At 40.0% G+C, this 27,751-nt stretch overlaps 1 protein-coding gene across 1 annotated transcript; it reads right to left on the bottom strand.

Annotated features, from left to right (window-relative positions):
* LOC113167232 (protein FAM107B-like) lies at positions 1–27,458 on the bottom strand. Its single transcript, XM_026367655.1, has 5 exons — positions 27,407–27,458; positions 21,894–21,996; positions 14,493–14,625; positions 9,285–9,431; positions 1–126 (listed from the first exon to the last, which is right to left on the bottom strand). Exons 1-5 carry the CDS (start codon positions 27,456–27,458, stop codon positions 1–3), a joined length of 561 nt encoding a protein of 186 aa, XP_026223440.1.
* Between the last annotated feature and the right edge of the window lie 293 nt (positions 27,459–27,751).

Genomic DNA, 27,751 nt, shown 5'->3' with positions numbered 1-27,751 from the left:
CTAGGAGTCCTGTTTATTGGACAGGCTGTAGGTGTGTTCCTTCAGCTCAGCAATCTTCTTGTAGGTTCTCTGAAGCAGCAGGTTTTCCTCACCGGGCGAAGTTGGTGCAGCAGCAGCCATGTTGTGCTAAGACAAGAGGAATGTGTGGTAGCTGTTAAGTTAGTTGTTAAACCCCCACGGAAAAGTGCAAAACGACTAATGAGAAACACCATTTTTAAAAGTAAATAATGTATAGATGGAGAAATGAGAAAGTGAGAGATATAAACAACTTAACTATTCTTGAAATTGATGTGTGAAAGCAGAAAATCTGTGCATGTGTAATTGCCCAGATTTCTTGATGACTTTGACACAGCCCATGCTGGATTAACCTAGTCAGGTATAGTGAAATTCTCAGATTATTTCATATGTTGTTTTTCACTAGTTTTTCGCAGATAGTGAAAAAATCTCACTTGCTCAAAGATGACAGAATCACTTGTAGAAGTCTTTTAAAAGTTTTACTTGCAAGGAGTCAACTCAATACACAATGTCTCCCCCCTGACTGCTTCCTGCGGGTTATAAGTCAGGTAAACTACTAGCTAATAAAGTAAGAGGCTTCAAAGCAAAAGAACACAATTGACAATGCGAATGGATGGACAATGGCAGCACTACTCTGGATCATTCTAAAATAAATGACACTTTTAGCAATTTATATACTCAACTATACGTCTCTGAATCCCCAGAGGACACCCCTTCAGTTACAAACGTTTTATTGCATCTAAATTTCACAACATTCCCTCCCGATATAAAAGCAAGATTTGAAAGCAAGATTCCTAATTGCTCTCACCCTATCTAATCCAGGTTATGTCTGAACACCTTAAACAAGGTGAATTGCCAGCATCATTTTATGAGGCCTGCATTACTCTTTTAGCAAAGCAAAATAAAGATCCAACAGAGTTCTTCTTATATAGGCCAGTCTCTCTACTGAATGTTGTTCAAAAATCTTAGCCAAAGCCCTTAGATTGGAAAACACCCTACCCTAAACTATATAGGAGAATCAACCCTCACTACACGATTCAGCTTTCAAGACTGGCACAGAAAGGGCACTAGACATTTTAAAGACATTTTTGTAGATAATACGTTAGCATCATTTGAGTAATTGTCTGAAAAGCTGAACCTATTACACAACCACTTCTTTTGATACCTGCGAGTCAGACACATCATCAGCCCTCTGGTACCAAACCTTCCTGACGCTCCTGATACAAGATGTCAATCCTTGCTGTGATAAATGCAAAAGAGACGAAGCCTTGAAAAATACTAAGGTATTCCAGACCTTATCCCAAATACTTAATTATAGTCTTGAACCAAAGGTCGCCCAAGGTTTACAACAAGATTTTCCCCACTCAGACACACCTGCTGAGAAACCTACTCTTTTAACTGGTAGTTCTATAATAAGAAACGTGAAGTTAGTTGAGTGTATTCTCAGGGTGGGCTACATCAAATCCCATTTAAAACTCCTGCGTAAGGATAAATGTAAATACAGTAAGATAATGTTTCAATTCTGAAAAGTGATAGAACTGTGAGACTAAGTGGTGATGGAACTGTGAGTATTGCAAGATAATGGCAGAGATACAACATAGTGCCTTGTAGTCAGTGAGAAAACAAACAATAACAAAAAACTATTTTCCTGACATTCTCTCGCTTGGATCCACTGATTTTCACATATGCTGGAGCACCAAACTTTGGAATTGGAAAATTTAATTGACAACTACTTCCACTGCCACAACATGGAAAACAGCAACTCTCAGCAAGACACCTCCAACCCAAACAAAAGTAAACAAACAGCTTCAACTACCGACACAAACGATCTGCAAACCATCAAGAAATTTATGAAAACACAACTTAAACTACTAATTGACACTGTTTTACATTGTTGCAAAAGTGAAACATTACAAATATGCAACACTGGTTGTTGACAAAATATACATCAATGGCTCTACAGCTCTACAAACACTCAAAGATCACATGGTGGCTCTTCTGCCTTGGACTCTTGGACTCTCAACTTTTGACCACCTTATATAACTGCAAACCCCTCCCTTCACCATCATCCAGCTCATACAACTTCACACAGGCAAGCGCACTACAAAGCACGAGCCACACAGGCAACACACAATCTGTGTATATTTTTTTTTATTTGTGATTTAATTTAAAACAAAAAATGAAAAAAAAAACACTTGTTTTGTAATTTTTGTTTCCAAAACCAAAATAAAAAAATGTATTACGGTTTCTTTTCATATTTTCAATTTTGTACTCAAATTAAAAATGGAAGAAAAAAAACAAAACAGATAATGGCTGGCTAGTGTTGTGATAAGATCGCCGCTATCCATGCCGGAGACTAGGGTTAGAATCCCGGCTGTGACCTACCTCCAGTAGGGGTCCTTAGAGAAGACCTCTTCATGCTTATCCTACCTTGTACCTTGTAACCCACTTGTTACACACAAGTTGCTATAGATAAAAAGACTTCTGCATCTTTCAACAAATATTTTGGTCCACTCCTCACAAGCAAACGAAACCAGTTGTCCCAGGTTTGAAGGGTGCCTTCTCCAGATGGCTTTAATTTAACGTGTCCATATGGTCAAATTATTTAACATCTTTTCAAGGGATATTATCATTACTTATCCAGGCCACATTCATTAGTTTGTTTTTTAAAAGACGTCTGTTGAACCACAACTCCACTGATAAAAGCAAATTGTAAAAAAAAAACAAAAGAAAATAGAAAATGCATATGGACAAACCACAAAGTTCTGGGACAGGGGATGGCAACCTGCGGCCCCGGAGCTGCATGCAGCTCTTTCATCCTTATACTACGGCTCCTCGTGGCTTGGGTATTTAATTGAATACACAATCACAAATAGAGTGATACTGAGAACCTTCCAAGTCCGGACAAACTCGTGTTTGAAACATGGAATTCATCCCCGACACCTACATAAACATGAAGAAACATGAAGGCCTGTCGAGCTTCGGCTCCACATACGTATGTGAGCAGCTATTCCATCATGAACTACGTTAAAAACTGCGTAAAGATGAAAGTCACTCCGTACAGCCCCAATTTGCAGACGCTGTGCGCAGAGGTTCAGGAGCAGGTAAAATAGATATTTTGCAAATATTTATTTTTTATTGTTTAGTGACGTAGTGCTTTTTTTTTCCAATTTACTTTTAAATTCATGTCAAGGATACCCGCTCCGACAGCCCAAAGGTGTTATAAGGATGACGGCTCACGGCAACTTCTATTTGTAACGTGGATTAACGTTCAAGTTTAGCTTTTTAATTCATTTAAAAGAGACCTTCAACTCTGCGTGTTATTTATATATATATATATATATATATATATATATATATATATATATATATATATATATATATTCATTTTAGATGTCAAAAAGTATTTGCGGCTCCCAATGGGTTTTTTTTCCCTGAATACCGGGTCCAAATGGCTCTTTGAGTGTTAAAGGTTGCTGACCCCTGTTCTGGGAGAATGTTGTTTGGACAGATGAGACAAAACTGGAACTTTTTGGCAAGTCACATCAGCTCTATGTTGACAGATGAAGCATACAAGAAAACTACATTGTACCTACTGTGAAACACGGAGGAGGCCCGGTTATGTTCTGCGACTGCTTTGCTCCATCTGGCACAGGAGAGTTATTGCCAGAAGAAGGATAACAGAGGATAATTTGCAAGAAGCTCGGTAAGATGATGTTACCGTTGGACACAGTTTTAGGTAGTCCATGGTATTCACCTGGTGCAGCTCTACAGACTGTAGGAGTGGCCTATATCAGCCTATATCTTGTCCACAGGAACTGGTAATTTTTTAATCTGAAAAATAGCAGAAGACAGAAGTTATACTGAAGTTGACATCTTAGGCTGTCATACATTACAGAATGGATCAATTTAAATTATTCATATTGTCAAATTACAAATAATTTGACATATTTGAATCTTGAATTTTATCACATTTACAATCTTAAAGATAATGGTGAAGAGGTTTTGGCTAGTTAACTGTAGTGTTTATGTTTGTCTAGAAAAATAGTAACATTTGACATTTGAATTGTGAAATATCACAACTGTTACACTTGTAATGACACACTGAAAAATTGGGTGGATCACTGTCCCAACAAAGAATTAGCCTAAAATGACAGCTTGTACCTGTCCAGTGTTTTTGCTGCTTCTTATTGTCATTCTTTTGTTGCATGCTGTTCTTTTCTCTCCCTTCTTTCCACTCTCTCTAACCAGTCAAGACAAATGGCTTGCTATCTTAAGCCTGGTTCTGCTGTTTTGTTTTGGTTTTTTCCTGTTAAAGGAAGTTTTTCCTTTACACTTGCCTTGTTCTTGTTCAAGTGGAATTGTTGGGTTTTGTATATAATTCTAAATATAGTTTGTAAGGTGTTAAACCTTACACTGTGACCTTTGTTGAGATTTGATGCTATATAAATAAACAGAATTTAATTGTACCACACAGATGTTATACATAATGTTACATGTTGTTTTTAGCATGATTCTCATTGGAATTTATTATCCTCCTAAAACACCAGTTCTGATTGTGGAAGTAACTAACAAGGCTTATGTACAGTCAGATAATAATAATCCATCCATCCATTCTCATCCGCTTATCCGGGGCCGGGTCGCGGGGGGAGCAGCTTAAGCAGAGATGCCCAGACTTCCCTCTCCCTAGACACCTCCTCCAGCTCTTCCGGGGAGACACCGAGGCGTTCCCAGGCCAGCCGAGAGACATAGTCCCTCCAACGTGTCCTGGGTCTTCCCCGGGGCCTCTTCCCGGTGGGACAGGACCGGAAAACCTCCCCTACGAGGCGTCCCGGGGGCATCCGAAACAGATGCCCAAGCCACCTCAACTGGCCCCTCTCGATGCAGAGGAGCAGCGGCTCTACTCCGAGCTCCTCCCGGGTGACTGAGCTCCTCACCCTATCTCTAAGGGTGCGCCCAGCCACTCTGCGGAGGAAACTCATTTCGGCCGCTTGTATCCGCGACCTTGTCCTTTCGGTCATGACCCAAAGCTCATGACCATAGGTGAGGGTAGGAACGTAGACTGACCGGTAAATCGAGAGCTTTGCCTTTCGGCTCAGCTCCTTTTTCACCACGACGGACCGGTACACCGACCGCATTACTGCTGCCGATGCACCAATCCGTCTGTCAATCTCACGCTCCCTATTTCCCTCACTCGTGAACAAGACCCCAAGATACTTAAACTCCTCCACTTGAGGGAGGATCTCCCCCCCAACCTGGAGGGTGCAAACCACCTTTTTCCGGTTGAGAACCGTGGCCTCGGACTTGGAGGTGCTGATTCTCATCCCAGCCCCTTCACACTCGGCTGCAAACCGCCCCAGTGCCTGCTGGAGGTCCCGGTCTGATGAGGCCAACAGGACAACATCATCTGCAAAAAGCAGAGATGACATCCTGTGATTCCCTAACCGGATTCCCTCCGACCCCTGGCTGCGCCTAGAAATCCTGTCCATAAAGGTAATGAACAGGATCGGTGACAAAGGGCAGCCCTGTCGGAGTCCAACATGCACCGGGAACAAGTCTGACTTACTACCGGCAATGCGAACCAAGCTCCTACTCCGGTCATACAAGGACCGAATGGCCCTTAACAAAGGGTCCCGAATCCCGTATTCCCAGAGTACCCCCCACAGGATGCCACGAGGGACACGGTCAAACGCCTTCTCCAAGTCCACAAAACACATGTAGACTGGATGGGCGAACTCCCATGAACCCTCGAGCACCCTAGCAAGAGTATGGAGCTGGTCCAGTGTTCCACGGCCAGGACGAAAACCGCATTGTTCCTCCTGGATCCGAGGTTCGACAAGCGGCCTAACTCTCCTCTCCAGCACTCTGGAATAGACTTTCCCAGGGAGGCTGAGGAGTGTGATCCCCCTATAGTTGGAACACACCCTCCGGTCCCCCTTTTTAAAAAGAGGAACCACCACCCCGGTCTGCCAGTCCAGAGGTACTGTCCCCAATCTCCACGCGATGCTGCAAAGGCGTGTCAACCAAGACAGCCCTACAACATCCAGAGACTTAAGGTACTCAAGGCGAATTTCATCCACCCCTGGTGCCTTGCCACCGAGGAGCTTACTGACTACCTCGGTGACTTCGACCAGGGAAATGGACAAATGAACCTCCGAGTCCCCAGCCTCTGCTTCCTCAACAGAAGGCGTGACGACGGGGTTGAGGAGATCCTCAAAGTATTCCTTCCACCGTCCTACAACGTCCCCAGTCGAAGTCAGCAACTCCCCACCTCCACTGTAAACAGTGTTGGCAGGAAACTGCTTTCCCCTTCTGAGGCGCCGGACGGTTTGCCAGAATTTCCTTGAGGCAGACCGATAGTCCTCCTCCATGGCCTCGCCGAACTTTTCCCAGGTCCGAGTTTTTGCCTCTGCGACCGCGCGGGCTGCGGCACGTTTGGCCTGCCGGTACCCATCAGCTGCATCAGGAGTCCCACAGGCCAACCAGGCCTGATAAGACTCCTTCTTCAGCTTGACGGCTTCCCTTACTTCCGGTGTCCACCACCGGGTTCGGGGATTGCCGCCACGACAGGCACTAGAGACCCTACGGCCACAGCTCCGAACAGCCGCATTGACAATGGAGGTGGAAAACATGGTCCACTCGGACTCAATGTCTCCAGGCTCCCTCGGGACCTGATTGTAGCTCTCCCGGAGGTGGGAGTTGAAGACCTCTCTGACAGAGGGTTCCACCAGACGTTCCCAACAGACCCTCACAATACGTTACCACCAGGTGGTGATCAGTTGACAGCTCAGCCCCTCTCTTCACCCGAGTGTCCAAGACACTCGGGTTCAGATCAGGGAGGCCGTTCCTCCCAATCACGCCCCTCCAGGTATCACTGTCATTGCCCACGTGGGCGTTGAAATCCCCCAGTAGGACGACAGAGTCCCCAGTCGGAGCACCTTGATAATAATAATGAAAACATGTAAAGCTACTTGCTCCCTGTTCTTTTGTACTGTGTCTGTGCTTTTTGCATCACATTTGGTACTGTATTGTGTTGCCACCTTGTGCAGTGCATTCATGCAGTGATACTGGTAAAAACATTTTATTGCAGCTGTTCATTTCTTCTAAGCTGTACATTAAATGTCACTCATTTTTCTTTTACATGTTTTAAGGATTAGACAATGAAAAAGGAAACTGAGGAGACGGGACCAGATCCCACAACTTTCAAAACCTTGGGTCTTAGTAAAGTCAAGTATTACACAAGAACAGAACAACAAAAGTGCTATACAGGTACTAAAGCATGAATCATCATTTTACTAATGCACAAAAGTTGGACATGATGTTTCACTCCTCAATACAAATCTGAGTAACTTTATGCTATTTTAAAATACATGTCATTACATTTAGTCATGTCAGTGTTAATTTCCACCAATTGTGTAGAAATTACACTGCTGTAAGTTACATGAGTGCATACCCACTAAAATAAAGAATAGTCAACTATAAATGTGTAACATTTACTAGCAAACAGCAGTAGGTAAAGGTGTCTGATTTGATTAATGTTAATGAGCAAAAGCCTCAGCTAACTCTAATGACTAGCAGTTAGCAGATTAGCTCAACAGCAGAACTCGGTAAATAAATTTTGGCAAATTTGAACATTCAGAAACATTCAGACAAAACATTCGGCATAAAATCATGCACACAACACGGACAACAAACACACACACACACTGCTATGAAACTCACCAAGCTTAGCTAATTGATTTGGTGTGTCTCCTCACTTTATTTTGAAAGTCCTGTGGGCTGGTCCTGTTTCCTCTGTTTTCTTTTTCATTGTTTAATCCTCAAAGCATGTAAAAGGAAAAATAAGTGTCATCCAACTTCTAATGTTATTAGAAATTATTAGGAGCTGCAAAAAGCATATTTACCAGTGTTGCCTCTGTACATCTAAGCATCGCATCCCCAGGAGTTCCATAGTGTCCTCTCTTTTGTTGTTGCACTTTCTCTGCTTGACATTGTCAATTGTCTAAATTAGTGCAACACACATTTCCGGCTTTCGCAATATTTGCTTTAAGCTAAAAAAGATTTGTGAATTGCACTGATTTACTGCCCTTTTTTCAGAGGGGCAACATTAATTAAGAATACGATGCTGCAAGGGTGCAGTATTATCAACACAATACACAACTTGTAAAACTAAGATAAGCTGCCTTCCTCTGTGTTGGTACATGGCACTGAAAAGATCAAAGGTGTGATTGTTGTGAAACAGTGAGTGGGTTTATTCCAATTTCAGTATATAGACTTCAATTCAGTATATTGTTAGAGAGCATATCTTAACTAAAACATATTTGGAAACCTGGTGCATTGGTAAATGAAATAAATAGTGGAAGCTAGAGTATGCAACTTTTTTCAAAATTTAACTAAATTCCAAAAAATATGAGGACCACCTAACATTTAGGGGGCAATAATCTTCATTGATGTAACATATGATGGCAGCAGCAGAATTAACTCAGACATCTATAGAAAAAATTTTGTCTGCTAATTTAAAAAAATATGCAACCAAACTAATTGGTAGATCCTTCATCATGCAGCAAGATAATGACCCAAAACACACTCCCTAAACATTAAAGAAGTTTTTCAGGGGCAATAAGTGAAAGGTTTTAGACTGGCCAAGTCAGTCTCCAGACTTAAACCCTATAGAGCATACATTTTACCAGCTAAAATGAAGACGGGAACAACCCCTAAAACACACTGAAAGACGCTGCAGTGAAAATCTGGAAAAACTTCACAAAAGAAGAATGCAAATATTTGCTTGCAATAACTGCATCAAGCCTGTGACCCACTTTCCTTTGTATTTGTCTGTACCAATACCTTTGCTCAAACAAAAAATGGGTAGGTTGAAACAAAAGGTGGCATCTTCTAAGTTGTGTATCTTATCTAGAAGTAAACACCTGGAAATGAAAGCTGAAATGTTGATCTTTTGTTTCATATTAATCTTTTGATGTTTTTAGTCTACAGCAAAAATAAAGGAACTGGCTTCACTGTTCTAATATTTTTGGAGGGAAGTGTATATCACCTCGCTATTCATTATACCATTTACAGCACATCTGCGGTGATGTACTTTAAATTTATTATAACAATGACATTTCTTTACATATCCTCCATAATACATAGTTTCCCTTGCTATTGTCACACTGATTGCCTTTCACCATACACCATATTCTTATTCTTACACAAGTGGAAGTGGGGGTGGGGTGGAAGCAGTAGATAAACTTGAATTATTCAGTTTATTATACATTTTGGGAGCAGTCTTCTATAGCACTTCCAGTGTTGCCAGCCATGTTCTGGATCACCGTGTGGATCTTTCTTAGGTTCTGTCGGACTCTGACAAACTCCATCAACTGGGCTTCTTCTGGTACCTTCTCCTCTTGCTCCTTCTCCCTCTGAAAAGAAAAAGAAAAGCATTGAGATAACATCATCTCGTAAAGATAGGAAGAAGTATTATTTTACGTATTTATTTATTTATGATTTTGTTACACTAGTTTTGCTGTCCATTCTTAGACACTGTACCATGATTATAGTAAATAATCATTCTATATCTATTTTTATCTATTCTTGTATGCTTGCTTTTTGTGTTTATTCATTATTGACCTTTTTTTATTGCATGTGGTTTTGTGCAGTAATGCTTGATATAACAAAATCACAATTTTATATAAAAGATTTGACTTTTTAATTGAATAAAGTCTGTACAAATTCTCTTCAAATTAAAGTTATTTTACATTCATCAATAATCATTTCAATAAGCATTTCTCAGTTTTACAGACAAATTATAATTATATATTATAAACAAATTGAAATAAAATTACAATATCTGTAATTTAACACTTAACTTGGTATAGAAAGGTAAATGTCCACACTAACAACAAATTTCTTTGGAATTTTAAGGTAAGTCATGTTTTTATATATTTGCCACTTTTCCATTCAAACTCTGTATTTCTGTATATAAATGTAAAATCTTTTTTCACTACGTCAAAAATAATGTTTTTTTTTTGTTTTTTTTAAGTCTACAAGGTGCTATTTCTGTCCAGTTTCTTTGTCTTCTATTTAGTTTAGCTCTACATAGAAATGTTACCTTTGCTTCTTCTTCTCTTCTTTTTTGCTTGTTACTAAGTGCACAATCCAACATTGTTTCTTAGTATGTGTCATATGCATACTCTATAATATCAGTCCCCTGTTCATCTTCCACCTCAAATAACACTCAGGAAATTATTTCTGACATGTCTAAGGTAAAATAGAAACAATTTCAAGTCTAAAAAAGTCTGTATTTAACCTGGTTACATTTCTCACTTACTATGACACATTATCTAACAAGGTCATACGAGACAGTAGGACAAATCCCTTTCAAGATGTAGTTGAACATCCTGGCCAGGACTGATTGCCTAAATTTGTTCTGCCTATAAACCCATTAATCATAATCAAACTGACTATGGACATTTACAGCTAAGAGGAATAGAGCAGTAAGTGTGGATTGCTATTTTTATCATCAACATCACAATAAACTTTAATTATTACACATAATACTATTTATGAAAATTTAAACATAATACGTTATTCAATTCTGCTTTACATTTTGCCATATAATATCCCCTTAATGGGGTAAAACATCCAAAATCATCAATGTTACAATATCTGAGCATACTATGCTATATATAGAAATAAAAGTACTTTAATATTTCAAGAATGCACTGATTAAAGACTGATTTAGAGTTGATGACAAAACATCCATAGATCTAAATCACACAACATAGATTTTTCTTTCACAATATTTAATAGCCTAATTTTACTGAAGTGACATTTTTTTCTTAGGTTTCAGAGTTTCGTGAACTTGTGCTCCCTTCCCTGGATGTAGGAGACAAGCCTGACTGGTTCTTAATCAGCTCAGAGATTACCTGGACTTTGTACTAGAGGGCTCACAGGATAATGTCTGCGTAATGTCCAAGTAAGCCTAGGAGGTAGTCTGGATTATTCACAGCGAGTGAGGGGGCATTCCCTTCAAGCTGATCCACTCAGCACAACACCAGAAAGTTTAGTTAAAAAACAACATTTTCTTGTTAAATGGCACATTCTTTCAGAAAACTAGAGTTATATACATAAAGTATGATTTCTGATCATATGACTTGCTCTACCGATGTGCTGTAAACAAAAAACAATAGATTTTTTCTGCTGTGTACTTTTTGTGTCACGTCATGTCTCTGTCTTTGCCTTATGGATGACAAGGTGGCACTGTCTTCAATGCGCCTTTGGCTGTCTACACAGAACCTAACAAAGGCTCTCTAAAGGCAAGTGTTCCTTTTACACATGTACAAACCTACGGATGTATTGCTTTAAAGCATCAGTAATGCAGTGGATGCATTATGTCATCATTGCCGGTGAGTCAGTCATGTACTTTTTAGAACCCTGCACCAGACTCTAAGAATCCAACCTGCAGTTCTCCATTCTTCCACCGAATATCACAAAATCGCTTCCTCATCCCCACTCTACAGTGAGAGTCAGAGATACGGTACAGTGTAGTCGGCTTGTGACTTGTCACTTTTATACAGCAACTGTACAAGATAATTAATTATAATCTGCTACACTGGATCTCACATACTTGGTCAAACATCTAATAAATCTAATTAAGCAGAAATAAATGACTTTCCTCAGTAAATAGATCAGACCTTACCTAGGTCATGTCAACATCTGTGATTTAGCGCAAAGCTCAACATGAGCATTTTTCAGTATAATTTACTGATGAATGTAACATTACTTTCTGACTCTGTGTTAGAGACTATTAATAATCATAAATAAATAATGATGTTACAGCAGAAATGTGCACAGAAACTGTGGAGATGTTCTTATGGGTGCTTTTACTGAGTGAAGGCTAGAGGAGTTTAACCAACTCACATGAAATAACTACAACAACTGGAAGCTACAAACTATGGGAAAGGAGAACACATCATTGATGAGTTTCATTCATATAATACGCAGCAAACTCTGTTTTAACTGTAGTAAAAGTAGCTTTTTATGGACTTTTAAGTTTTCACGATTTTGGTGAATGCGTGTTCTTCCTAAACAAACAGATAAAAGTTTGTTCTCTGTTGATGAAGCAAAATTTGTGCTGAAATGTGCAAGAGGTTAAAGTTGAGATGTTGTCCTATGCGAAGAGAAAGTCTGTCTAATCCAGGGGTGTCCAATCCCGGTGCTCGAGGGCCATTATCCTGTTAGTTTTCCTACTGCTTCCTATCTCTGCCCTACCCACTGCTGATTAACTGTATCAGGTGTGTTCAGCCAATCAGAAGCTGGGAGTCCAGGGCTAGTTGCAAAACAAGCAGGACAGTAGCCCTCGAGGACCAGGATAGTTCAGTCCTATGTGGACAAAATCACGAAGATCCTGTGATTTATCTCTTTAAGAGCTACTAAATGAACTGTTAGCTATTACTGATATATTAGTACTATAAACTTGAAAGCGAGCGAGACCTTATAGAGATTTCATGAGGTTTCATTGCTGACATGATGCATCAGCTTCATGCCCCGAACCTGCACATTTACCTCTTAAAAGACTATTAGTTTTATGTTTTTTAATTCTAATTTCAGGCAGTGTTTTCCTATAAAATGACTTGGATCACCGTCTGACCCCACAGAACTCGGCAACTGAATATTTAGAGTTAACATTCCGTTATACCTTAGCTCCAGTTAAAAGAAAAATCATTAAAGATAAGAAACTTGTTCCCTGGTATAATGATCACATGCACACTTTTAAACAGACCGCTCGAAAATTAGAATGTAAATGGCGCCAAACTAAACTGTTAGTTTTTCAAATAGCATGGAAGGAGAGCAGCTGAACTATAAAAAAGAAATCTTCACAACATCATTGTGCAGTAGTCAGAACTTCATGAACTTTTTCAATAACAAAATTGTAAATATTTGGCAGAAAATTCAGGCTTTAAAACCAGACAATTTATTTGATGCAGATGACAAACTGACCATATCAGATCAGAACATAGGATACTTTACTCCCTTTGAAAAGAATGAACTAATTTCACTAATCTCTTCTGAAAATTAACTTCTTCATTAGACCCTATACCGACACATTTTCTAAAACAGATGCTAGAAATAATAGAACCCCGTTTGAAAATAATCAATTCCTTATTCAGCAGTGGGTATGTTCCAAAATCTTTTTTAACATGCTTATTTAGTCAAGCATTTTTGTAAATAGATTTGTCTTAGGGAAGGACTCATGGACGTAGAGAATTATGGTGAACTGGTGTGTTTAGATGCTGTCTTCCCCACTCTCATTGATCACTCAGGTTTGTTGATGGTGAAGTGATTGGTTGCTCTACATCCCAGGGAGCCCTCATGTCGGTGTTTCCTTCTGGCTCAACTTTTTAGTTAGGACATAGTTAGTCCTGCCGGAGTCCCTGCTTGCACTCTACATTAAATATACATTCACCTCATACATTATCTGACTGTGATCACACCTGTTATCTCTCCTCTTCTGCTCTCCCCTCTCCTCTTCTCTCTCTTCCTCTCTCTCTCTCTTTCCCTCTTCCTGTCTCTCTGTTGAGCTACACATGTCGTTCCACCCTCTGACCTCTGGACCTGTCTGACTTGTCCTGGTGCCCCGCTCTTGGTTGGAGATCTGGTCGCTTGGATGCCTCGTGTGGTCTCAGTGGGATACGTCTGGTGACTGGGGTTGGCTCCACGCTACCATGACGACGGTCCTGGCCTCAGCTGTTGTTGACAGCTGTTTCTCTGAGGTCTTGACTCAATGGCAGTCGCTCAATAGTCCAGGACTGGAATTCCCTACAAGTCTACCAGAGCCTCCAATACCTAACCGGACTCCATAGTAACTCAAAGACATGAACTGTTATACTGAACTGCCTGCTGCCTAACACATAGTATGTGATCACCCATGTGAGGATGGGTTCTCTGTTGAGTCTGGTTCCTGGTACACATTCACTGTTCATGTAAACTTCCATAGTTTCTTTGCTTGTGTAAACCTGCTTTGCGACAATGACAATTGTTAAAAGCACTATATAAATAAAATTGAATTGAATTGAATTGGGAGAAGTATCACTTATGGTCACCTTTTTATGTTTGTCAACTTTTATCAATAGTAGATTAAGTATTTCAAATTCTAATCAGGTTACATATGGAGTCATTGCTATACATTCAACAAGTTAGTGTCCACCATGAAAAATAATTATATTTAATAATGCATATATTCATGAGCCACTCTACATGTGATCAGCAGTGCTGTACATATACATTTTTACTTTAGTGTTTCAACTTGACATGTGTCTGTGAAATAAGGTACAATACCACCTTCATATCTAAAGTTAATTGTGGAATTATGTCTACGTTAATAGTTAATTATAAAGATTTCCTGCTTCCTGACACTAGAGAGGAATCTGCTAAAAAGAAAATGCTAAAATTCTCTTATACCTTTAAGTGTGATCAATTACCTCAAGTTGTTTCTGCTGACGTCTGAGCAACACGTCCTCCAGGGGAGTCCTGCCCTGTCCCTCCTCTTCCTGCACTTTCTTCCTCTTTTCCAGCACCTGCTGAAGTTCTGATCTGCTGTTCAGTGCCTGACCCCTTTGTCCACAGAGAATAAGACAGAGCTGGAGTTATATAGTTGTATATTTGTTTACTTTTATCCAGACTCCCCAGTTAATTCAATAACAGTATTTAGTTAGCAATTTGAATCTTGAATGGACTGTGACAGATGAGAATTGACATGGAACAGTCTGGAAAGAGTAACAACAGCAGCTTTAGGACTCCAGCAAACCACTGTGAGAGCCATTATGCACAAAGCATTTCTTGGATTGAAGATTATATTTGTTCAAATTATAATTAAAACATAAGCTGTGTCCACAGGGTTATTTTTCTAATGAATATAAAGATCTGTTAATGTATTAAAACCTGCACTGTATTTCTACTGTCATTGATATAGACGTGAAGTAGTCAAGTGTAGATAAGATAAAGCTTTATTGTCATTGTACAGTCACACTTGGTACAACAGTAGAACGAAATTGCGAACTGTCCCACATATAAATATATATATATATATATATATATATATATATATATATATATATATATATATATATATATATATATATATAAATATATATATATATATATATATCTTTGTAGAACCTTCTTGTGTGCCATGATGCAGCTTGAAAACCACACAGAAATTCTTTTGGTTTTGAGGTGTTTAGGACCAAATTGTTGTCTACACACCACCCCACCAGCCTCTGGATCTCATCCCTGCATGCTGTCTCATCACTGCCAGAGATAAGCCGCACCACAGTTGTGTCATCGGCAAACTTAATGACGACATTGTCTGGGTGTTTGCTGACACAGTCATATGTGTACAGGGTGTACAGCAGAAGACTCAGCACACAGCCTTGTGGGGAACTGGTGTTTAAACTCAGGGCTGTGGAGAGATGAGGACCCACTCTGACTCTCTGTACTCTGTCAGAGAGAAAGTCTCTGATCCAACAGCAGGTGGTGGGAGGAAGTTCAATGTCCAACAATTTTGCTGACAGTCTGTCTGGTAGTATTGTATTAAAGGCAGAGCTAAAGTCGACAAAGAGCAGCCTAGCATAACACCCTTGTGTTTCCAGGTGGGAAATGGTGGTGTGGAGCGCTGTGACGATGACATCCTCTGTCGATCTGTTAGCTCTGTATGCAAACTGTCTTGGGTCGAGTGTGGGGGAGGTAGGACATGATGTGACGTCGGACCAGTTTCTCAAAACACTTCATTATGACAGGTGTCAGAGCTACTGGTCGGTAGCCGTTGAGGTTGCTGATGGAGGTCTTTTTAGGCAGTGGGACAATTCTGGCTGACTTCAGGCATGGTGGGATGTAGGACTGAGACAGTGAGGAGTTGAAAATGTTGGCGAAGACCCCAGCCAGCTGGTTTGCGCCCTCCCTGAGGACCTTCCCAGTCACACCATCCGGTCCTGCAGCCTTCCTGGGGTTCACTGCCTTCAGCATACACCTCACTTCATGCTCCTGCACTGAGCTGACTGAAGCTGCTGCAGTCTGATGTATGGGCTTCAGCTGTCCCAGGTCTATCCACCTCGAAGCACACAAAGAAGTGGTTTAACTCCTCTGCGAGCACAACATCACCCACAGCCTTCATGGTGTTGCAGGACTTGTGGTTGGTTAGGTGCTGGACCCCCTGCCACACCTGTCGTGTGTTGAGGTGTATTACCGGGGCCAGAGCGGGTGACGTCGAATCCTATTTGAAACTCCGGTCTAAGGATAAACGTAAATACAATGAAATAGTATTTTGCACAGGAGTTAATAATGTCCGATTACGCCATTCAGAAGTCACTAAATTTAATGTGGAATCGGTGTATAACTTTGCAAAAACAATGTTTGACTCCATGGTTTTCTCTGGGCCCCTTCCCAATCTGACCAGTAACGACATGTTTAGCAGCATGTTGTCATTTAACAGCTGGCTGTCTAAGTGGTCTAACGTGGGCTACATAGACAATTGGAAAACTTTTTGGAGAAAACCTGGGCTGATTAAAAGAGACGACATCCATCCCACTTAAGATGGTTCATCTCGACTCTACAGAAATATGGGTTTATTAGATGACCTAAACCCTGACATGTCAGAGTGGAGCCCATTTGAACATTTGGTTTTACAGTACTGAACTTTAGTTCACCTAAAAAAAAATCCACTACAGTAGATGTTTATCTAAAAATGCTGTTGAAAATTTTCTCTCTTTATAAGCAGGTCCGTTTATCTCCTACCCCCCGCCAGACAGTCTCACTACGACCTTAAATAAACACTATCCAGCCTTTACCTTTGTACTGCCAACCTGTTACAAACTGCCTGACCTGGACCCTGCCTTTGCCCGACCCTCCGGTACCATGAGTTTATTCCCACCTGATCAGTTCTCTCCCTCTTCCTCTCCCTGCTCACAGTATCAGACTTGAACCCCCCCCCCGTCCTGGAACCTCTTAGCCAATTATAGACTAATATCCAATCTGCCCTTTATCTCTAAAATCTTTAAAAAGTCAATATGTGACCACCTGCGCAGGAATAACCTGTATGAAGATGTCCAGTCAGAATTCAGAGTACATCATAGAAACAGCACTGGTACACGTCACTAACAAACTTTTATTAGCATCAGACAACTTCAAGGATGTTTTGTTAGATTGTAGTGCTGCATTCAACACTATAGATCCAGAAACCAGTAAGCTTCTAGGTGTGATTCCAAATGGACCAGCCATTCCCATTGCTCGGTCATCCTGAATTCAGTGTACTTCAGCAACTTCCCCGTTACAAGAGCCACAAGGAGGATGCTGTAACCTGAGCTACATGGCTAAATTGTTTTGGGGACCTCCAGGACCAGTTTATTAATCCTGAAAAGGGTCATAATGTGACTGATTTAAGAAAATTCTTTAAATGGTCTGCACTTATATAGAACTTTTTTACCTAATTGGTACTGCGCTTTACACTGCATCTCATTCACACACAGACCGCTGGCAGATCTGCTATGCAGCTGATCTGACTTACCAGGGGTAATTTGGGTTTCCCCTAAAGTGTATCTTGCCCAAGGACACTTTGGCATGTGACAGAAGGAACCAGGAATCGAACCACCGATCCTATGATAACTGCTCTACCTATTGATCCACAGCCACCCTGTGCAGCTTAGCTCTTAAAATGTGAAAAGAAACAGCACTGGTAAAGGCCACTAACAAACAACCTCTAGTTACATTTTGTTAGATCTTAGTGCTACATTCAACACTATAAATCACAACATTTTATTACACAGGCTGGAACATGTCATTGGGTTTAAAGAAACAGCAACAAAGACATGATGTCAAATCAAAGTAATACTGTGAGGAATGCCAGAGTTATCTTTGACCAAGATATCTTCTTCTTCCACAAAATCTACATTTGCCAAAGTTGACAGTTTTTCCATGTATATTGACAGTTTCCCTGTTTTGGTGTCATCCTCGATAGCTCATTATCATTCCAATCGCACATCAACAACATCATCAGGTCTGCTTACTTTCATCTACAGAACATTAATCGTCTCCGTTCTTCCCTCACCTCCCATACTACTTCCATCCTTGTTCATAGCCTTGTCACCTCTTGTATCGGCTACTGCAACTCTCTTCTCTTCGGCCTCCCCAAAATATCACTTCATAAGCTCCAACTGGTCCAGAACTCAGCTGCTCGCATCACCACCAAAACCTCCACATCCGAACACATTTCCCCTGTTCTACAACAACTCCACTGGCTTCCTGTCAAATATAGAATTTACTTTAAAATCCTTCTGTATGCCTTTAAGGCTATTCACAACCTAGCCCCCCCATATCTGTCCGATCTCCTCCACATTGCCACCTCTTCTCGTTCACTCAGGTCTTCCTCCGCCATTCACCTCAATGTCCCCACTGCCCGTCTTAGCACCATGGGTAGCAGAGCTTTTAGCCGTTCTGCCCCTACTCTTTGGAATTCACTACCACAGGACATCCGTAACACTGACTCTCTTTCTATCTTTAAATCCAAACTCAAAACCTACCTGTTCAAGATTGCCTATTCACTTTAATCTACTTTTGTACTTGTATAGTTTTGATTTATTGTGTTGATTTACTTGTATAGTCTGTTTTTGATTTATTGTGTTGATTTATTGTTGATTGTACAGTGTCCTTGAGTGTTCTGAAAGGCGCTTTAAATAAAATGTATCATTATTATTATTATTCTTAAAATCATATAAAAAAAAAGAAATATCTAGAATATCTGCTTTCTTCCACCAGAGCCTTTTGTTATGAAGCTCCTCTTACGCAGAATCAGCTCCTAGTTGAGGTTTAACAGGCAGATACCCTCTCACATTCAAGACTAGACTTAAAACTTGACTCTGGACCATCTCTTAGTTATGCTGATATAGATTAGTCTACTGGGGACCTCTACTGATTCCTCTCCAACTTTGTGTTTTCTCTCACTCGTAGTTATGCTTCCTCCTCTCTATATAATTATGTACACAGTTATATTTTGTAAGGTCTTAAACCTAATCACTGGAAAGTGTGAGATGGAATCTGTTGTCATTTGGCGCCATACAAATGAAATTGAATTGATGACATGCTGCCCTTTCATCCATCCCCAGAAAAATCAAGCCTAATTTACACATCCACAAAGTTGGCCATACTTACAGACCCACTTTAGTGGATAGGAGGGGTTGCCAGAGGTGTGACTATTATATCTTTTCACACTCACCCCTTCCATTGTGTCACCTAACAAGCCTCTTCAGGCCAGGTGTGAAGTGAAACCAACCTGGAGGATATATCACCGACTGAGCTGATTAGCAGCAGGTAAAACTCAGAAGTAGGGGAGGAAGAAAACACATTCTCCATTTGCCTCTTTCTCTGGCATCTGTATATGACAACACAGACCAAGAGAAGACTCAGAATAACTGTTCCTTCGTTTCTCCAATGGAGCCTTTATTGACCACTGACTTGTTGAAAAAATGTGTCCTTGGAAAATGTGGTCTACTCCAAAAAAAATAAATACATTTTTTTGTTACTATTATTATCCAAATGTGTCTCGGTATATTGACCTTTTTGTCCTAACCTCACTTTTTGAATACTCTTTGCTTCCTCTTTGTCTAATTGTTATGAATAACTTCTGTAATACATTTTGACACTATTAAGAAGAGGTGTTAAATGAATTGGCCCAGGAGACTGACTGACTGAAATGCAGCAAATGCTGATATTGAGAGTGAGGTTACCAACCGCGACTACTTAACACTAAGCAAGTAAGCAAGATGAACTCAAAGAAATGGAGGAACAGCTGCTGACTCTCCAAAGGACTGAGGGTACCATGAATGACACTAGAGGTTGTTGCTCTGATTTCCAATGATTGGACCAATGCAAAACAGTGTTACAAAGAATACTGCAGTAAGACATATACAATAGATTGTGACTGTTCTAACCAAGAATAGTTTCTGCAGGATTCCAGCTTACACAGCCAGAGAGACAGCAGAGGAAGACGGGTAGGAAAACAACAAAACACACAGACATACAGTGCCTATAAAAAGTATTCACCCTCTTATATATATGTTTCATCCATTTATTGACATTACAAATCAATCCTCGTCAATAAAAGTTGGCGACTTCGACAAAAAAATGTCAGAAAAATACCTCATTAATGTCAAAGTGAAAACTGGTTTCTACAAAGTAATGTCAATTAAATAAAAATAAGTATGGTAGATATTTGGTGCTAGAAGTCCCACAATTAGTGAAATGGGGATCACCTGAGTGCAGTGAATGCATCTCAAGTGATTGCACTATAAAGAGACTTGTATCTGGAAGGTCCAGTCACTGGTTAATCACTATTCCTGGCTACCATTACACCATAAAGACAAAAGAACACTCCCAGGTCACTGAAAAGTATAAGTGGTTTGAGAGAGGGGTGAGGGAAGCCTTGCATGTGCAGATCAACAACCTCTCACTCAACAGAGGTGGAGGACTTAGACACAACCTGTCTTCTATTTATCATGCTGCCCTTTCATCCATCCCCAGAAAGATCAGGCCAACACCAGCGCCAGGTTAGACAAGCTTAACAACCCATTTTATTTATTAAGAGGGGTAGGCAGACATGTGACTACTACATCCTTCAAATCCTCCCCATCCTTTGTTTCACCTGACGAGCATATTCAGGCCAAGGATTGGAGTGAAACCAAACCTGGAGCATACATTTGTGGTATCTAACCAACTATCTTCAGACTGAAGAAGCTTGAATGAGTAGGGAAACACACTGTAAATCATTTCAAGTTTGTAAACAAGTCCCCCTTGGTCCCTATTCAAATAAATTTAGAGAGGAATACATTTAGAGCAGAATCGTTAGGTTTTAAGTATTAGGTACCACATTCAAAAATAACCAATCCATGTCTCTTAATTAATTAATTATTCCATGAATTAACAGAATATTTAATTTAGCCTCGTAATAGACTGATGACCCTTGTCATGGGGTACCTCACCTCTCACTCATATGCTTTTTCCTGCTGGAACCAGTGCCAGCTTTTATTAAGATGATCGGTGGTTAAACTTCAAGAGAGGTGTGTGCTTTTCTAAATCATGTCCAATCAATTTAATTTACCACTGATGGACTCCAATAAAGGTGTAGAAACAATTTAGCAACGATCAAGAAAATGGTAAGCACCTGAGCTAAATTTCCTTTGTTGTTTCACAGGGTCTGATTATTTACTGTATGCTAACATTTTTTTATATACATTTCCAAACATTTCTGAAATTCTGTTTTCACTTAGTCGTTACGGTGTGTAGGTGTAGATAACTGAGAAAAAAAAGAATTTTGACAATTCAGGCTGCAACATAAAAAATAGACAAAAGATAAGGGTTCTGAATATTTTTTTAAAGCACTGTATATCATTAATGGGAATAATTACAATGTCCATTCAATGAGTCAAAAAGTTATTGTTGGTTTTAGTTTCTGTATGGGATATTTTGACAGTATTGTAGCAGCAGTATAGCATTGGTGTAAACTAAATTGCATTATTGTTTCCAAATGTAGAATGGGAGGCAGAACCTTTAGCTTTCAAGCTCCTCTCTTGTGGAACCAGCTCCCAGTTCAGGTTCAGGAGGCAGACACCCTCTTTACATTTAAGACTATTTTCCTTTTTATCTTGTCCTGACATAATAGTGTACATGGCTACAGTAACCCAGACAATCATTCGGTTCAGCTTGACGCGATTGTCATTATCATTGGCTTTTCATGTTGTCTGTCTTTATTGTTTTATCACCCATCCCTATCAGAGCTTGCCTACTTATATTGTAGAGATGATCCTACCATTTGGTTGGTCCTATATAATACCTACCTCTTGTGGGCCAGCAGCAGTTCTTTGTGAAGCTTGTTGTGGCTCCTGAATGTCTTGAGGGGGTTGGACTGACTTGAACAGACTTCAGCTTTGGTTCCATTATCTGACAAAGAAATTGTATAAACACGTGAGACACATCAAACAGGTATTAAAGCATCAATTTTACATAATAATTTTGTCCTGAGACAAAAATAAATTTTCATTCACTTATTGTGTAAAATCACCATAGCTTCATGTTTTCATGTGGAATTTGTTGTATAAATAAAAAAACATAGTTCTATCAATGATTCCTACCTAGTCCAGAACCAGCAAGTGTATGCTGGAATACACATACCTCATTCAAGCCAGAAAATTGTTAAATTCTTGTTTTAGCCTGCTGAGCAACAAACTCTACAAACCTGTGTTGTCAAGATCAGAGACTGATAGTGAAGGCCCAGTTTCTCTTCTTGTAAGTGTAAGGCTTTCCAGACACACACCTGATTGCCATGACATTGACTGAAACACCAGACCTTTTCCCTTTCAAATGAATTGATTTTCCCTAGAGATGAAAAAGTTACTGCTTTCATGGTAGACCATGGTAAAATGTCCAGCAGTTACTATTACCATAACATATTTTAATTATCAATAAAACAGTGGTTGATTACCATGCTGTGAAAAACTCCCCTGCTCCTCCTTTCGACTGTTCTCGTTCAGAGGTTAACACAGTGAATCATCTGCATCCCTTTAACCCTATCCTCTGCATCCTCTTCTCTCACACCAACTAACTTCATGTCCTCTCTCACTACATCCATAAATCTCCTCTAGACATCCTGCCTGGCAGCTCCAACCTCAGCATCCATTTACTGATATGTTTACAATCTTTCCGCTGAACATGTCCAAACACCTCAATCTGGCCTCTCTTTATCTCCAATGATGTACTAATTTCTGATCCTATTTGTCACTTGCTCATATGATGATACTCTTTATCATCATAAAGCCTAACTCTAACCCTTTCTTCTTATCCTTCATTCCTTGAGCATGCTCTCCAACCAGATCTGCTTCTCCCCCCTTAGTGTCCAACCTAGCATACAAGTCCTCATATGCCCTTTGTTTGGCCCTCACCACCTCTACCGTCACCTTGTGCTGCATTTGCCTCTAAATGCACTTATATAGCACTTTTCTAACTAACTGGTACTTAAAACGCTTTACACTGCATCTCACTCACTTGAGTTTCAACTCTACCCGATGCTATGCCGTGGCTCTGACTCACCGAGGGCAACTTGGGGATCAGTGGGGACACTTTGGCATGTAACATGGCAGCCGAGATTGAACCACCGATCCTGTGATTGGCAGACAACTGTTCTAACTATTATGCCACAGCTACCCCCACTGTACTCCTGTCTACTCTCTTCAGTCCTCTCGTTGTCCCATTTCCTCTTAGCTCACCTCATTCTTTGTATACACATCTGGACTTCCTTATTCCTCCACCAAGTCTCATTGTCTAGTTTTCGCTTTCCTGATGACACTAAGTACCCTCCTACCTGTCTCCCTGGTCACATTAGCTGTAGTTGTCCAGTCATCTGAAAGCATCTCCTGACCACCCAGAGCTTGTTTCATCTTCTCCCTGAAAACTACACACCATTCTTTTTTTTTTTCAACTTCATTCTCTGCTCTGTCTTAGTCCTCTTCATCTTTCTCACCACTACAGTCATTTCATACACAACCATCCTGTGTTTTTCTTTTTAAATTAGGAGCATCCTGTCCCAAAGTGATGCTGAAAAACTAGTCCATGCATTTGTTACTTCCAGACTGGACTATTGTAATTCATTATTAATAGTTTGTCCCAATAACTCATTAAAAGCCTCCAGTTAATCCAAAATCCAGAAGTAGAACATAAACCAGAGTTCTGACTGGAATTAGCAAGAGAGATCATATTTCTCCAACGTTAGCTTCTCTCCACTGGCTCCCTGTAAAATCCAGAATTTAATTTAAAATTCTTCTCCTCACTTATAAATCCCTTAATAATCAGGCTCCATCTTATCTTAAAGAACTCATAGTTCCATATTTTCCAAGCAGAACTCTCCGTTCTCAGACTGCAGGTTTACTTGTGGTTCCTAGAGTTTCCAAATGTAGAATGTGAGGCAGAGCCTTTAGCTATCAAGTCAGTTCAGGTTCAGGAGGCAGACACCCTCTCCACATTTAAGACTAGACTTAAAACTTTCCTTTTTTTATAAAGCTTATAGTTAGAGGTGGATCAGGTGACTCTTAACCATCTCTTAGTTATGCTGACATAGGTTAGTCTGCTGGGAGAACTCTACTGATAAACTGAGCTCCTCTCCTCTCTCCTTTCTCCTCTATCCATTCAATTGCCACCATTTTATGTCATCAACTTTGTGTCTTCTCGCTCCTGTAGTTGTGTTTCCTCCTCTCTGTCTCCCTCTCTCTGTACTTTTCTGCAGGTATCCTCGGCCTGGAGCTGTTATCTCCAGAATCCAGTTGATCTGCCCAATGTTCTTGCTGCTTGTTGTTGTTTTTTGCCTGCTGTTCTTTTCTCTCTTCTCTCCACTCACCCTAACCGGTCGAGGCAGATGGCCGCCCACTATGAGCCTGGTTCTGCTGGAGGTTTCTTCCTCTAAAGGGAGTTTTTCCTCTCCACTGTTATCTAAATCTTGCTCAAATGGGATTGTTGGGTTTTCTATATCATTTTTTGTATAATTATTCTCTGTAAGGTCTTAAACCTTAAACACTGTAAAGTGTCTTTAGATAACTTCTGTTGTAAATTGGCGCTATACAAATAAAACCGAATTGAATTGAATGTTTAATTTTTTATATCATGTGTAATTTGGTTCTTTTTATTTACTTTTATGATGTTAGACTTAGATATTATGAAAAACAATTTCACAAATTGACAATTTCTAACATAGTTACAGTGGAGCAATTGGTTCTTCTAAAATAGGACACTGACACAAATGAGAACATAATCCATACAGGAAGAAATTCCAAACTCTAAACACCAGCAAATTTTGGTAACCTAGTAAATTACGCCTCGCTAATTACTACATAATTACCCAGTAAGTATTTACAATTTGAATGAAAAAAGTGCAATTAGTGTAAAACTAATTTCAATTTTGTAATTTGCCCAACATTTAGGTTAAATTACGTTTAATATGAAAAAAGTTTGGAATTTCAATGTAATTACCTGGAAATGTGTGCAGTATTGCAAAAATATTTCAATCAATTTATAAAATATTCAGAATGAGAAAAGTTTAAAAAAATGACCCAATAATTAGCAACAGAATAACAGAAATTACCTGAAATAATGAGTAACCAAAGTGCGCTTATGGAATAAGAAATCCTGCAGAGATTTGTTGATTTGTTGATTACAAAAGTATGTAATACTGTGATATCAAAAAACTAAAAGGCCTATGAGATTTTACACAGTATATTAGTATACTGTATATTAGTATATACATATTTCACTTTTAGGATGTTAGTTTTTTGGGAATGAAGCCAGTGCTGAGACAGGAGCTGGAGCAGGAGCCACTGAGAGCGAGACTGGACCAGGAGAGCCCCCAGTGGACGGCCAGGAGGTGGCTGAGCAGGAGATGCCAAAGCCCTAAGGCGTTTCTCCTGCACAACAAGGCGCATCCCTGTACAGGGAGTGCACTGAGGGGAACTGTAATCCACGTAATAATGGGGGGCCTGGAATATCATGCTGGCTGGGACCATGCTGTCCAGATTGTATTGTAAGGATTGAGAAGATCTGATTAAAATGCCAGACACAACTTAAAACTAAACAGGGTTTAATGGAAAAACTAAGAGGAATACAAAGAAGCAACTTGTACACTCCCAGGTATTTGGTACTCTGATACCTCCACCGCCTCCCCCTGTATAGAGAGAGTGGTGACAGGACTCTAAGATCTTCTGAAGACCATGATCAGCTCCATTGGCTTACAGATATTAAATTAAAAATGGTTTAATCCACACCAGTCCACAAAGCTGTCCATCATTCCCTGGTGCTCTGTGACATCTCTAATCTCAATACATCCTACAACTGAGTCATCAGCAAACTTCTAAGGATGGCAGGACTCTGAGTTGTACCTGAGGTCTGAGGTATACAGGGTGAGGAGAAAGGGAGACAGAACTGTGCCCTGTGGAGCATCTGTGCTACAGACCACAGTGTAACACACACACACACAGTTCTGCAGGCTGATTTTTTCCACCCAATAGGAACTGGCCCTGCAGACTGACCCTGCAGACAATGTGGCCTGTTGTAGCCTGTTCAGCTCTCTCCTCACCTGATCTGCTGAGATAGACATCATGTGGATGGTGGCTGAGTGGTGTGGGGGAGTTGCTGAGGAGCCTGTAGTGAGGTGCAGGGAGTTCTGAGGCTCAGCCTGGAATTTATTGAAAAAAATCTATAATATTTTGGCCCGCTCCCAGACAGCAGTCTCTAGACCCTCTTCACTGCCTCCCTGTCACCTGATATCTTGAGTGTCACAGGGCTTGGTTTTGGGAAAGCAGCAAACGATTTTCAAACTTTTATTTAAAGAAATGGAGAATTGAATTGCCACTTTTGTAAATAAATTGTCAAATGCATTGTCAAATTGCATGACAAAATCACATATTGAATTGCCATTCGACAAATTAATTGTCAATTGAAATATATCAAACTTCTATACAGACAGGCTACACAATCTTCCATCAGTACCCTCTTTCTGACCCTTCTGATTTTGTGATTGGTCAATTCCAGTCTGAGCATATGCAGCAGAAATCAATGAGCCGATGTTTTTAGAGCACCCTGCAGCAGCTCAGTGCAAGGAGAACACTTTGAGCTGGAACACAGGACATCTATGCAAGTATTTCATAGATCAATCTAAGAGCACACAGAAGCAGAGCAAATCTTGAGCAGGGAAGAGTTTCAAGACAAAGCATAGCAAATTCTGAACATGAAATCATTACGTTTTGAAATTATAAGATTATACTTAGATATCTTGGATTAAGATAGGGGTATACCTTCACTCCGGAGAGGTAGAAGATGAGTGAGCATTTGGAAAAGAGAGATTGAAATCAGATAGGAGGTGAAATAGAGATACCTTAGTATGGACACAGATATCTCCAGTAGAGATGAATAATTTATCCTGTCAGTGAGCTGGTCTAGGTAGATACTCATAGAGTAATAATACTGTAAAAATATTCCAAACCAAAATTACCATCTAGCTTACTGTAGTACAAGGGTAGAGGCAGGGCAAATTATATTGTGAATAAAAACAAATAAAAAAGGTGTCAGTCTTAAGAAGGAAACAGATTTCACTAGTAATTGTATAAATTGGCAATTACCAGTCAAAGTTGTTCTCTTGGGTGCAAAACAAAAATAACAATAAACATGCACAGATTTTTAAATCTTTATGAGTCTGAAGTCTAAATTTAAGGAGGCCAGTATATGGTGAAAGAATATGACAATTAAGAGCACAAGTTGAATGTAGGTCTATATGTAGTAGAATCTAAAAGATATATATATACTTCAGTCTTACCTGTGTTGTACTGCTCCTTCATTATAAGCTGTTGTCTGAAAACATTAGCCATTGTGTTGGGCTGACACACAGTGATACGGCTGAAAGTAATGTTACTTGAGAGCCTTGAATGTGGCAAGCTCCCCTGCTTCACAATCCACAGGGTGACACTGTTTGACTGAGTAGGTCAAAGCTGTTTTTTAATTTTCCTATTTCAAATACAGCATACATACATCTAATAAATATAATGTGCCTAAAATAACAAAAATCATTTTTTGTGTCTTTATTTAGAAAAACCATAAAAACCTTATAGTACAAGTGGGAAAAGTACACACGTGGACAAAATTGTTGGTACCCCTCTGTTGG

Source organism: Anabas testudineus, chromosome 7 (assembly GCF_900324465.2).
Source record: "Anabas testudineus chromosome 7, fAnaTes1.2, whole genome shotgun sequence".
In the NCBI taxonomy this organism is placed as follows: Eukaryota; Metazoa; Chordata; class Actinopteri; order Anabantiformes; family Anabantidae; genus Anabas; species Anabas testudineus.
This window is presented reverse-complemented; position numbering and strand designations above follow the sequence as displayed.

Excerpts from the sequence above, each read along its gene's own strand:
- LOC113167232 (XM_026367655.1), bottom strand. The coding sequence starts at position 27,458 with ATGGCTAATGTTTTCAGACAACAGCTTATAATGAAGGAGCAGTACAAC. Across the intron at positions 21,997-27,406 it reads GAAGGAGCAGTACAACACAG|ATAATGGAACCAAAGCTGAA; the intron begins GTAAGACTGAAG and ends TTTCTTTGTCAG. Across the intron at positions 9,432-14,492 it reads GTCAGCAGAAACAACTTGAG|AGGGAGAAGGAGCAAGAGGA; the intron begins GTAATTGATCAC and ends TTTTCTTTTCAG.